The sequence below is a fragment of the Orcinus orca genome, chromosome 2, assembly GCF_937001465.1.
Source record: "Orcinus orca chromosome 2, mOrcOrc1.1, whole genome shotgun sequence".
NCBI classification, from domain to species: Eukaryota; Metazoa; Chordata; class Mammalia; order Artiodactyla; family Delphinidae; genus Orcinus; species Orcinus orca.
The window spans coordinates 127,086,812-127,098,423 of record NC_064560.1 but is presented as its reverse complement, the minus strand read 5'-3'; the positions used below and the strand labels follow the sequence as shown (position 1 = coordinate 127,098,423).

Below are 11,612 nucleotides of genomic sequence, written 5' to 3'. Positions count from 1 at the left end.
AAAGGAGGGTTTATAATGCACTGGCAGTGTTTAAACAAGGACATAAAAACAGAAGCAGGTAGAAGAACTGGGCCTGAAGGTGAGGAATGCTAGAGGGCAACAGGAGGGTTATCTGGGAGAGGGTACTTCTTCCCTTCCAAAAACGTTTCCAGTGCTCTAGCCTGTTTGTCACTGGCTCCTGTTGGAGAAAGTAACATTATTTCTCACCTGCCACCTCCCTGTCTTCATCCCAGCAAAGGCCTACATCCTATAGTATAACAGTGACTGACATGCTTCTGAGCACAAAAGTTCAGCAAGGAGAGCAGAGCAGAGGGAAGGAGAGCATAAGATGGACCTCACCAACTCTGACTTTATGCCTAGGGCCAAGTCCTTTAAAAGGTTCTCTATTTCTTTTTCAGTCTGTTCCTTCTGCTCCTCTGTAACTCATATAGACAGACCCACAGACCATGCTGTTCTTTAAGGCAAAGCAAAGTGCTGTAGGACAGGCAGAGAGCAATTTGGTGTGGAATTCCCGGGAACTGTTCAGCATTATGCTTGCCACATAGCGGAGGCCATTTTGAATGAAAAAACAAAGACATCCCAGATGAATGAAATTCAGCCCATCTAAATTTACTTTAAGGTCAGTCAGAAACTCTAGGCTCTTTTTATGCAAATCCTTTTGAAAATTATTTTAACTGATGGCAAAACTGACATTACTGTTTCATAGATTTCCTCTCTCCCTTTCACCCATGGAGGGGTTAGTTAACAGAGCAGCCTCCAGCTTGACATCAGGAGGAAGATTCCAGGAGCACAGATGGTCCACAGCCCAGATAATTAGCTTCTGAAGACAAAACAACATCTAATAAGTCTTCTGTGAATGTAGAGGTTGGTTGGGCACAGCTGGGGCAGAGAACAAGCAGGCCTCCCCAACAACTCTTTTTCTTCTTAAAATGTCAGCAGAGCACTCACCCACTTCCTGTCAACTCCCTACTCATAAGCCCTGCAGGGAAGAATTCAAGTAAATATTGTAGACACTCCAGCCTAAAGGAGGGGAAGTATAACTCCCTACTCCTTAAGCGTGGAATGCACAAGTGACTTCCTTCCAAAGAGTACAGGATAGCAGGGGTGGGGGGAGGAGTGTAATTTTACAGTGGAGAAACCTGATAAACACTAGTTCTACCAGATGATAAACATCAACAGTCATAAATTATATTGATGGTATGTAATCTTGATATGATGTGATGAAAATGGCACTTTACCTCTGTGATCTTCCTCCCCCAAACCCATAATCCCAGTCTAATTATGAGAAAACCATCAGAAAAATTCCAATAGAGAGGTGTCCTTCAGTATACCTGACCAGTACTCCTCAAAATTATCAAGGTCATCAAAAACAAGGAACATCTGACAAACTGTCACAGCCAAGAGGAGTCTAAGCAGACATGACAACTATATGTAATATGGTATCCTCGATGGGATGGTGGAACAGAAAGAAGACATTAGGTGAAACCTAAGAAAATCTGAATAAACTATGTACTTTAGTTAATAATAATAATGTATCAATTCTGGTCCATGAATAGTAATAAATGTACCATACTAATGTTAACATGTTAATAATAGAGAAAGCTGTAGGTAGGCATGAGAGAACTGGCTGTGTTGTACTACCTGCTGAAGTTTTCTGTAAATCTAAAACTGTTTTAAGAAATAAAGTCTAGGGGCTTCCCTGGTGGCGCAGTGGTTAAGAATCCACCTGCCCTGGTCCGGGAAGATCCCACATGCCGTGGAGCAACTAAGCCCGTGTGCCACAACTGCTGAGCCTGTGCTCTAGAGCCCGCAAGCCACAACTGCTGGAGCCCGCGAGCCACAACTACTGAAGCCCGTGCACCTAGAGCCCGTGCTCCGCAACGAGAAGCCACTGCAATGAGAAGCCCACGCACCGCAACGAAGAGTAGCCCCCGCTCGCCGCAACTACAGAAAGCCTGCGTGCAGCAACGAAGACCCAACGCAGCCAAAAAATAAATAAATAAATGTATTTAAAAAAAGAAAGTCTAGTAATAATAAGAAGAAGATGGGACAAAATCATCTCCAACTCTCTTAGGCTTCATAGGCATTTTCTTCTTTAGCTTTCTAATCTTCATCCTTTTGGGGCACTTACATTGCCCGGGCTCCTTATAGCTTATCCTATCCACCCGTTCCGTATTTCTCAGAACTCTGATCCCCCACGGGCTACGGTGATCTCATTCAGTCTCATGGCTTCGGTCACTACCTCTCTAACGGCGATTTCCAAATCTTGTCTGGTTCAGGTCACTGTTCATCCAACTCTCTATTACACAGCGCCCCCTAGACGTCCAATTCAGCATTTTCAAACCCAAACCCTGATTCTCCCTAAACCAGCTTCTAGAGGCCAGAACCCTGGGTTATCACCCACAGACTTCCCTTTATCACGCTCCCTGTCAGTCGGTCCCTAAATTCTGTCAACGCCTCCTGCCTCGGGACTTTTGTATTGTGTTCTGTTTCCAACCCTGCTGCCAGGCCCTCAGCACTTCTGGCATCCCTACCTTCAGGTATTCCCTTTCTACGTCTTTCTTTGCCTTCCTTTCCTTCTTTTCCACCCCTGGAGCAGGCATTCACAAAGGAAAATGTAGAGGTTCTCTCAGGCCTCCGCCAGGCAGTTCATTACTCCTCTCTCTCACTATATTTCCTCACCATGGGTTCCTTTTCTCTATCCTCAGTGTGTGTGTGTGTGTGTGTGTGTGTGTGTGTGTGTGTTTAGGTGTTTGTTTACTTTTTTTGTGTTTGAGATATAGAATCACAAAGACTTAGTGGCTGAATTGCCACAATCTATTTAAAAATATACTAAGGCCCACACAAAGACCCCAGCCATCAACCCGGTTTTCTCAGGATTCGGATGGACCTAAGTAGTGACACAAGAATCACCTTTGAATTCGGTAAGGGGAAAAGCTGACATAAAATGGCTGCAAAACGCAATAAAATTAAGACCTCAAAATGAGGGCGAGAGATAATGAGGAAATATTTAAAAAGAAATAAGGGGAGACTTTCAAAATACTGCTTATGGCCATATTGCATGGGATGCAATAAAGGAAACACCTGTCCCTTCGAGCCAGCCAGGAGTCGAACCTGGAATCTTCTGATCCGTAGTCAGACGCGTTATCCATTGCGCCACTGGCCCTGAGACAATTTCGCAGCTCTCAATGATGATACTTCAAGCTTATATTGCAGGGTTTTATACTGCAGGGTTTCATGGGACGTGTAGTCTCTTATCGGAATTCTACGAGTACACGGAGCATTATGGGAGATTGAAGTTCGTCAAGAACCAGACCCTGAGATTGGTGACTCTTCCGGAGCCAAGCCGTACGTCACTGTGCAGCCCGCGGATTGGCGGGAAGAGCCACTCCCCACCCCTCCTCCTCCAGCTCCGGAGCCGTGGAAGACGCTTTGGTTGTTAGGGAGACTCGTCCCGCCTTTTGGGGGCTTTTTTTCGGCTTTGTGATTGGCTGCTAGTGTCAGGGAATCTCGGCGTGGACAGCGCGAGGGAAAAGATGGCGGCGATGGCGGTCGGCGGTGCCAGTGGAAGTCGCGTGTCCAGCGGGAGGGACCTGAATTGCGTCCCCGAAATAGCTGACACACTGGGGGCTGTGGCCAAGCAGGGGTGAGGGCCTGGACCTCTGCGAGCGGAATGCGGGGTCCGAACTCGGGGACAGAGAGGCGCAGACCAGTCATTCCCGAGAGGCAGGGGTGAGGGTGTCGGAGTGGATACGACGAGGGCGGGGGAAACCATTAGTCCTTGGAGGGGAGAAGTCTCGGGCCCTGGAGCGTGAGAGAGAGGAAAAAAAACTTGTTGGGGGCGTGGGGTCACTGAACCCCAAAGTCAGGGGAGTTATCAGGTGAACTCACACAGGGGGCGTACAGACCTCCAGGGCCATGGCGAGCGAGATTATCGTCTTGAGAGTGTAAGAGGGGGCTAGGGAGAGGAGAGAAAAGCCTTGAGGGGGGAAACTTGTGCAGTACTGGTGCAGATCTGGATGTGACAGTCTTGGAAAACCAGTGACAGCAGAATAGAAAGTCCACGTGGTGTGGATTTTCATCGTTTCTCTTTACTCATCTTTTCCATGGCTGTGTTCCGGGGAGAAATTGAGGCACAGTGCAGCGGAAGTGATATGCCCCAAGGTGGGCTGAATTCAGCAGTCCAGTCGGGTGACTGACGGCAGCTGAAAGGGTTGTGCAGAATCTAGATAGCCTAGTCCAATTGCTTGGATGTCTGGGCTGCTGTCTTTACATGACGATTCTGGGTCTGTCGCGGTTGTAGGTTTGATTTCCTCTGCATGCCTGTGTTCCACCCGCGTTTCAAGAGGGAGTTCACTCAGGAACCTGCTAAGAATCGGCCGGGCCCCCAGACACGATCAGACCTACTGCTGTCAGGAAGGGGTAGGGACCATCCCACATACCCCTTAATTATTAGAGGCAATAACAACTTATGCTTTATCAGTGCCTTCCTTCTCTTCCTTTCTTGACTTGGATATATTGGTTCCCCCCGGGATATAGATAACTCTTGTTCTCTCCTTGCTTACCTGCTAAAAGCCTTAGTTCCCTATTCTGCGTCAGGCTCTCCTGTCCTGTATCTGTGATAGAAAAAGTCTGTCTCTCATCTCTAACTCTCTAGTCCCTGTTAAGAACTAGAAATTGAATGAGTAAAGTTCTGAACCTCATTCAGTCTTTGTCTTTCTTGGGTGGGGGAGTGCAGACTGGAATACACTAATTGTGGGAAAGCTTTCTCCATGGATTCGTCCAGACTCAAAAGTGGAAAAGATCCGCAGGAACTCCGAGGCGGTAAGACTGACCTCTTCAATGAATTTTTTTAAAGATCAGGTCTGTAAACAAGCTGGATGGGGAGAGTAGTATTTTCCCCCTCCGTAATTTAGTAAATCTAATATAATGCAGTTAAAGCTATTTGAATTGCTTGCTCTTAACTTTTTTCTCTTGATCTCCATTCCAGGCTATGTTACAGGAGCTGAATTTTGGGGCATATTTGGGTCTTCCAGCTTTCCTGCTGCCCCTAAATCAGGAAGATAACACAAACTTGGCGAGAGTTTTGACCAACCACATCCACACTGGCCACCACTCCTCCATGGTATGGCTGAGGGCCTCCTTTCCTGCTGCATATTATGGTAGTCAGGCTGTGCTAAGTATCTTCTTGTTCCTAGCCATTCAGTAAAAGGTGGATTTGGCAGAATTGAAGTGTCAGTACTGCCTACCCACAACTAAAAGTGGTAAGCAGAGAGTTATAAAATATATAGAATATTCAGATAGAAGACAAGGCAGATACTTACTTAAGGGTATGCACAAGATACATGTACACATACATATAATCACAAATTGGGAAAAGCATGTAAAGGGAGTAATTTGAAATCTGGATCAAGATCTTTTTAGTTGAAGGAAGCTTTCTGGACCCAATGAGTTCAAAACAGTTCTAAATAGGGTACAGAACCTATTTATTGTTCATGTGCAGTTCTGGATGCGGGTGCCATTGGTGGCACCAGAGGACCTGAGAGATGATATAATTGAGAATGCGCCAACTTCACACACAGAGGAGTACAGTGGAGAGGAGAAGACATGGATGTGGTATGTCTCCTTTTGCTGCTGTACCAGGGCAAAGGCTAGGGTGGAGGGAAGTACAGAGTGGAACCTGTAAGAAGGTCTCCTTGAAGTATGATGATTGGTGGGCCATATGTATTTGACTGTATTTTTCTGTATTTGACTCTGGACAGGTGGCACAACTTCCGGACCTTGTGTGATTATAGCAAGAGGATTGCGGTGGGTAAGTCCACAAATATCCTGGGATACGTTATCATTCTCTGACCTTCTGTGACCAAAAATCAGGGGTCTCATGTACACTTGTCTGCTGGGCAGTTTTGCTACTTTCTCTGTGCCTTAGGTCTGCCTTGCTCTTAAGGAGTAGACAGATCTTGCACAAAAGAGCAAGGAAAGGCTTCTGACCTATCAGTGATTTACAGGTCTTTCTTTTCCCTTGTGTAGCTCTCGAAATTGGTGCTGACCTCCCATCTAATCATGTCATTGATCGTTGGCTTGGGGAGCCCATCAAAGCAGCCATTCTCCCCACCAGCATTTTCCTGACCAATAAGAAGGGATTTCCTGTTCTTTCTAAGATGCACCAGAGGCTGATCTTCCGACTCCTCAAGGTGTGTAGTAGAAGGGTTCTAAAGGTGCTGCAGCTAATCCTCTTGCCTTATTCACATATGTATGATGGGGTGTTCTTTGTTTTATTTTGTTTTTTCCCTCTGTGGGGTTCTTTGCCCCTCTAGTTTCTGGAGAGCAATTTCGGCAAAGTTGGTCTTGGACGCAAAAACGCAAATAGCAGTAGAGGGCCCAGAAACATTTCAAAAGGAACCAGATCTCATGAAAACTTTGCAGAAAGTTTCATTTAAGAAGTTATAGCAACAGGGCTTCCCTGGTGGTGCAGTGGTTAAGAATCCGCCTGCCAGTGCAGGGCACATGGGTTCGATCCCTGGTCCTGGAAGATGCTGCGGAGCAACTAAGCCCGTGCACAACAACTACTGAGCCTGTGCTCTGCAACAAGAGAAGCCACTGCAAGGAAAAGCCCGTGCACTGCAACGAGGAGTAGCCCCGGCTCCCTGCAGCTAGAGAAAGCCCGCACGCAGCAACAAAGACCCAACACGGCCAAAAATAAATAAATAAAATTAAAAAAAAAAGTTATAGCAACAGTCCATGGACCTCTTGAGCCAGGATGATGATTATGTGGCATAGGAGGGCTCTTGATGCTTTTGTTGGTATTTGGTGATCTGGGCCTTATTTTATGCTAGAGCTCTTTGGCCATAAACCATAATAATATCCTCTTGGTACAAGGACTGTGTCTGATGGTCTGACTTATTCTCACAGTTGGAGGTGCAGTTCATCATCACAGGCACCAACCACCACTCAGAGAAAGAGTTCTGCTCCTACCTCCAGTACTTGGAATACTTGAGCCAGAATCGACCTCCACCCAATGCCTACGAACTCTTTGCCAAGGGCTATGAAGACTACCTGCAATCCCCACTCCAGGTGGGTCTGGAGTACACTGAGAGGAGGGAGGTGGGGGGAGGAAATGTCTCTTGAGAGCAGGTGCCCTAAAATCCTATCAAAGCTCAGGAGGCAGTGGGAAGGTTTTGGTATTCTGGTGCATTGTCCTTGCCAGAAACTGGCTAACTTACTTTGCCTTTTTCCTCTCATTCATCAGCCACTGATGGATAATCTGGAATCTCAGACATACGAAGTGTTTGAAAAGGATCCTATCAAATACTCTCAATACCAACAGGTACAGTGTGGGTCCCAGATGGGGTCAAGCACAGGGCCAGGATGACCTGGGTGAGGATGGCATTATAGCCATGAGGTCTTCCCTCGTTCCCCCAGGCCATCTATAAATGTCTGTTAGACCGAGTGCCAGAGGAAGAGAAGGACACCAATGTCCAGTGAGTGCTCTCCCCATGATTCCAGAGATTTGCATGCCTGCCTCTCTACATGCAGAGTCAGCTTGACTCTTCCCTCTCTTTCTTAGAGTGCTGATGGTGCTGGGAGCAGGCCGGGGGCCCCTGGTGAATGCTTCCCTGAGGGCAGCCAAGCAGGCTGACCGGCGGATAAAGCTGTACGCTGTGGAGAAGAACCCAAATGCTGTGGTGACGTGAGTAGCAACCTTTTTTGCTGGGAAGTTTGTCCCCAGTGTCAGTTTTTCTTATCTTATCCTCACTTGTATCATCTCTGTTTTAGGCTGGAGAACTGGCAGTTTGAAGAATGGGGAAGCCAGGTGACAGTAGTCTCATCGGACATGCGGGAGTGGGTGGCTCCAGAGAAAGCGGATATCATTGTCAGTGAGCTTCTGGGGTCCTTCGCTGATAATGAGCTGTCACCGGAATGCCTGGATGGAGCCCAGCACTTCCTAAAAGGTGCTCCAGGCTGGGGTGTACTGAGTAAGGGGATTGGATTATCAACTGGGAAGGCTGGACGGGACTGGGGAGGGGTGGGTGTGGCAGCAGCCTAGAGGAGGTTACAAAGTTTAGGGAAGGCAGGGCAGACTTGGGTCAGTGCCCTTAGCAAATGAAGCAATTTCTCTGAACCTCGGTATTCACATCTGTAAAATGAGGGGAGTGGACCAGAGCAGAGACTCTTAATCGGAGATCTGTAGACTTCCTAAGCTGACATATGTACTTTGGGCTTAGCTTTCATTAGGATCTTAAAGGAAAGAAAGTTAAGAACCACTAGATTAAAATACGTTGGGTTCCTTCCAGTTTTACTCTTGTGTGACTCTAAATTAACCTAGAAGTAGAATCCCTCAGGGCAGGAGTTAGGAGCAGGTTGGCCTGGGAATGTGATAGCATGGAGCTGCCTGGGTCTATTTTGATATGGGAGGTCTGGGCTTTCAGTACAGACGCACCATTTCCATCCCTTGGGAAGTAATGTGACTCTCCCGCTCTGCAGATGATGGCGTGAGCATCCCTGGGGAGTACACCTCCTTTCTAGCTCCCATCTCCTCCTCCAAGCTGTACAATGAGGTCCGAGCCTGTCGGGAAAAGGACCGCGACCCTGAGGTAAAGAGATACTCTCTTCTGGAGGACTCTTCTCTTTAGTCCTTTTCTTTTTCTCTGTCAGCATAAGTGTTTTCTTCCACTGGAGAAGATGAAGAGGTGAAGGAGTTGGGGATGTGGGAAAGCAATTGAAGTGAAACTATGTTTTTATCTTTTTCTTTTTTTTTTTTTTTTTAATATTTATTTATTTGGCTGCGTCGGGTCTTAGTTGCGGCACATGGTATCTTCGTTGCCGCGTGCTGGGATCTTCAGTTGCAGCATGTGGGATCTAGTTCCCTGACCAGGGATGGAACCCGGGCCCCCTGCATTGGGAGCGCAGTCTTAGGCACTGGACCATCAGGGAAGTCCCTGTGTTTTTATCTTTGTCTGTGTCCCTAAAGCTTGAGCTGCATTCCCTGGGGAATTAGGTAGCTCTTGCCTGTCTTCTCCAGATCTTGTTCTCTCTCGGGATAGGCCCAGTTTGAAATGCCTTATGTGGTACGACTGCACAATTTCCACCAGCTGTCTGCGCCCCAGCCCTGTTTTACCTTCAGCCATCCCAACAGAGGTGGGTTCCTGCATGGCTGTCCTCTGACTGGTTGCGTGAGAGCTCACCCTCCTGGTTTCTTCCCTTGCTGTCCTGAGTCTGCTCTATCTGGTCTCTATCAGGGCTTCCTTTCCTGGTTCCTGCTCATGCTTTACCAAGTTGTCTAGGGTTTCTGGCCACTCATCACCCACACCACTCTTCCCTGACAGATCCTATGATTGACAACAACCGCTACTGCACCTTGGAGTTTCCCGTGGAGGTGAACACAGTGCTGCATGGCTTTGCAGGCTACTTTGAGACTGTGCTTTATCAGGACATCACTCTGAGTAAGTGTCTCGGGCAGTAGATGGGGAGTATAAGAGTATGCTACCTGGGCAGTGTATGTACATGTTTCGGGTAGTGTATGTACATGTTTCATTTAGAGTCACAGGGAACCCAGGAATCAGTGAATGGGGATCTTTGATTACTTGCTTCTGTGTTCACAGAAGAGATTCTCCTCAATCTAGGCAAAAAGCAGAGTCATGGAGACCTCAATTTTTTTTTAATTTTTAATTTAAAAAAATTTTTTTGGATTATAGTTGATTTACAATGTTGTGTTTCAGTGTACAGCAAAGTGAATCAGTTATACTCAGTTTTTTAAATTACTTTGTCCACTTAGGTATCCGTCCAGAGACTCACTCTCCTGGGATGTTTTCATGGTTTCCCATCCTCTTCCCCATTAAGGTAGGAATCACCTTTAAGGCTCCTTGGGTTAAAGAGTAACTATTGTCATTGGTGTTCTGCCCCTTCCCTTCTCCCAGGATGATGCTTGTCTGTGACCCATGTTCTACTGCTCTCACGTGCTCTTGGATCCTGTTGTAGATGTTGGGATATCTGCAGGGGCCTTCTGCCTGGCTTCCCACGCCTACTCTGGCTATTCTTCTGTCCATTCTCTACCTGGAGCAAGAGTCATCTTTTAAAAACATGAATCTGATCCTATCTCTCTCCTTTTAAAACCCTTCGATGTTTTTCCACTGCCCTACAATAAGGTCTTAAATCTTTGTTAGACTTGGTGTGATCTAGTTTTTGCCTGCCTTTTCAGCCACTGTCCTTTGATTACATTGCTTCCGTCCTATGGACCTTCTTTTGGTTCCTCTAATGCCCCATGTTGTTTCCTGCCTCGCGGTTTCACACCTTCGTCCTCTGCCTGTAAAGTTCTTGGCTCATTTCTTGATTCAGCTGACTTATCTTCCAAGTCTCATTAAACATTCTTGTTGTCAGATAATTTTCCCTGACCTTGTAGACTAGGTTAGTGTTAACTTTCATAGGTGTTTTCATAGCACCCTATCCCTGTTCACAGTGTTCATCCCACTTTTGATTATTTGTTCAGTGTCTGTTCATTTCTGATTATTTGTTCTGATAGACTGCAAATAAACCTCATGAGGGTTGGAACGTCATTTGATCATTTTATCTCCACACCTAGCTTAGTACATTGCCACATAAAATTCATTAGCTCCACCCTGAACCTCCATGTCTTTCTTCTTACAGCAGCCCATTACCGTGCGTGAAGGCCAGACCATCTGTGTGCGTTTCTGGCGATGCAGCAATTCCAAGAAGGTGTGGTATGAGTGGGCTGTGACAGCACCAGTCTGTTCTGCTATTCACAACCCCACAGGCCGCTCTTACACCATTGGCCTCTAGCCCTGCCTGCAGGTGTCTAGAACCTTGGAAGCAGCTTCAGGTTCTGCTCCTGTAGCACAGAAGGTGCAGTACACCATGGGCTCTGATTTGCCTTGCCCATCAGAGAGGAGCATTTCAGTCCACTTTCCTGCCTTACATCAAGATGGGCAAAGGATGAGAATTGCAGGGCTCATGCCACCAATCTGTGAAGACTTCAGGCCAGGGCATGAGGAATTCATGTTGAATCTGTGGCTACTCCAACAGGCACTGAGCCTCAAGTGCTCCCTGGGATAGCCCTGAGAACATGTGGATTGAACAACTTTTCAGCCCTTTTCTCTGCCCATCTCTGTTCCTATTTTGATGATTTTGTGTAAGGAGGAAATACAAATAAAGTGAGGTTATGGCCTTTCCTGCTCCAACTCTGCTGCCCCCTGCCTCTGCTTCTCCACCCATTACTTACACATATTCAGATCGATGCTCTTATCCAAGACTTGAAGGGGCCTAGCTTTATTTCCTATTTAAGAAGCTTAGTGGTGACTCTTGGACTCCCAATTATAGGCTTTCTGACCAGCTACAGAGAGGTCTTGTCCATTAGGACCTGTGATTAGGCTCTTGTCTGGGGGAGGAGGCATAGAGTTTGTTGCCATGGAGAAAGATAGGGTAGTGAGTGAAGCCAGCTTCCCTTCCACCTTCCTGAGCTGCTGTACTGCCAGCTCCTCTGTTACCTCTTGGGAGAGAAACTGGAAGTCATCCAGGCTTCACCAGCAAGAAGCCACTTTTTTTATTTGAATAAAATCATAGGATTAGAGTTTGAAGTCCTAAGAGATAATCTAGTC

General features: G+C 46.8%; 1 protein-coding gene and 1 non-coding gene across 7 annotated transcripts; one reads left to right on the top strand and one right to left on the bottom strand.

Annotated features, from left to right (window-relative positions):
- Window positions 1-3,093: 3,093 nt before the first annotated feature.
- TRNAR-ACG (transfer RNA arginine (anticodon ACG)) lies at window positions 3,094-3,166 on the bottom strand. The gene has a single exon. It is a non-coding gene; the product is annotated as a tRNA-Arg (tRNA).
- Window positions 3,167-3,368: 202 nt separating this feature from the next.
- PRMT5 (protein arginine methyltransferase 5) lies at window positions 3,369-11,195 on the top strand. 6 transcript variants are annotated; one of them, XM_033411628.2, is made up of 17 exons: window positions 3,374-3,646; window positions 4,304-4,422; window positions 4,739-4,824; window positions 4,991-5,125; window positions 5,504-5,616; window positions 5,763-5,812; window positions 6,031-6,194; window positions 6,913-7,074; window positions 7,250-7,327; window positions 7,423-7,481; window positions 7,568-7,690; window positions 7,777-7,976; window positions 8,485-8,594; window positions 9,045-9,138; window positions 9,327-9,443; window positions 9,776-9,840; window positions 10,645-11,195. In XM_033411628.2, the coding sequence occupies exons 1-17, from the start codon at window positions 3,537-3,539 to the stop codon at window positions 10,795-10,797; spliced, it is 1,938 nt and encodes a 645-aa protein (XP_033267519.1). In that variant the 5' UTR covers window positions 3,374-3,536; the 3' UTR covers window positions 10,798-11,195. The 6 variants fall into 6 exon arrangements, 4 of the variants coding, with proteins under 4 accessions (XP_033267519.1, XP_004283234.1, XP_004283235.1 ...); XM_004283186.4 differs by having other exon boundaries at window positions 3,380-3,646; window positions 7,777-7,952; XM_004283187.4 differs by having other exon boundaries at window positions 3,521-3,732; window positions 7,777-7,952.
- The last annotated feature ends 417 nt before the right edge of the window (window positions 11,196-11,612 follow it).

Coding starts and splice junctions, on each gene's coding strand:
- PRMT5 (XM_033411628.2), top strand. CDS start 3,537: ATGGCGGCGATGGCGGTCGGCGGTGCCAGTGGAAGTCGCGTGTCCAGC. Junction 4,825..4,990: donor TCCGCAGGAACTCCGAGGCG/GTAAGACTGACC, acceptor TCTCCATTCCAG/GCTATGTTACAGGAGCTGAA. Junction 9,444..9,775: donor TTATCAGGACATCACTCTGA/GTAAGTGTCTCG, acceptor TTGTCCACTTAG/GTATCCGTCCAGAGACTCAC.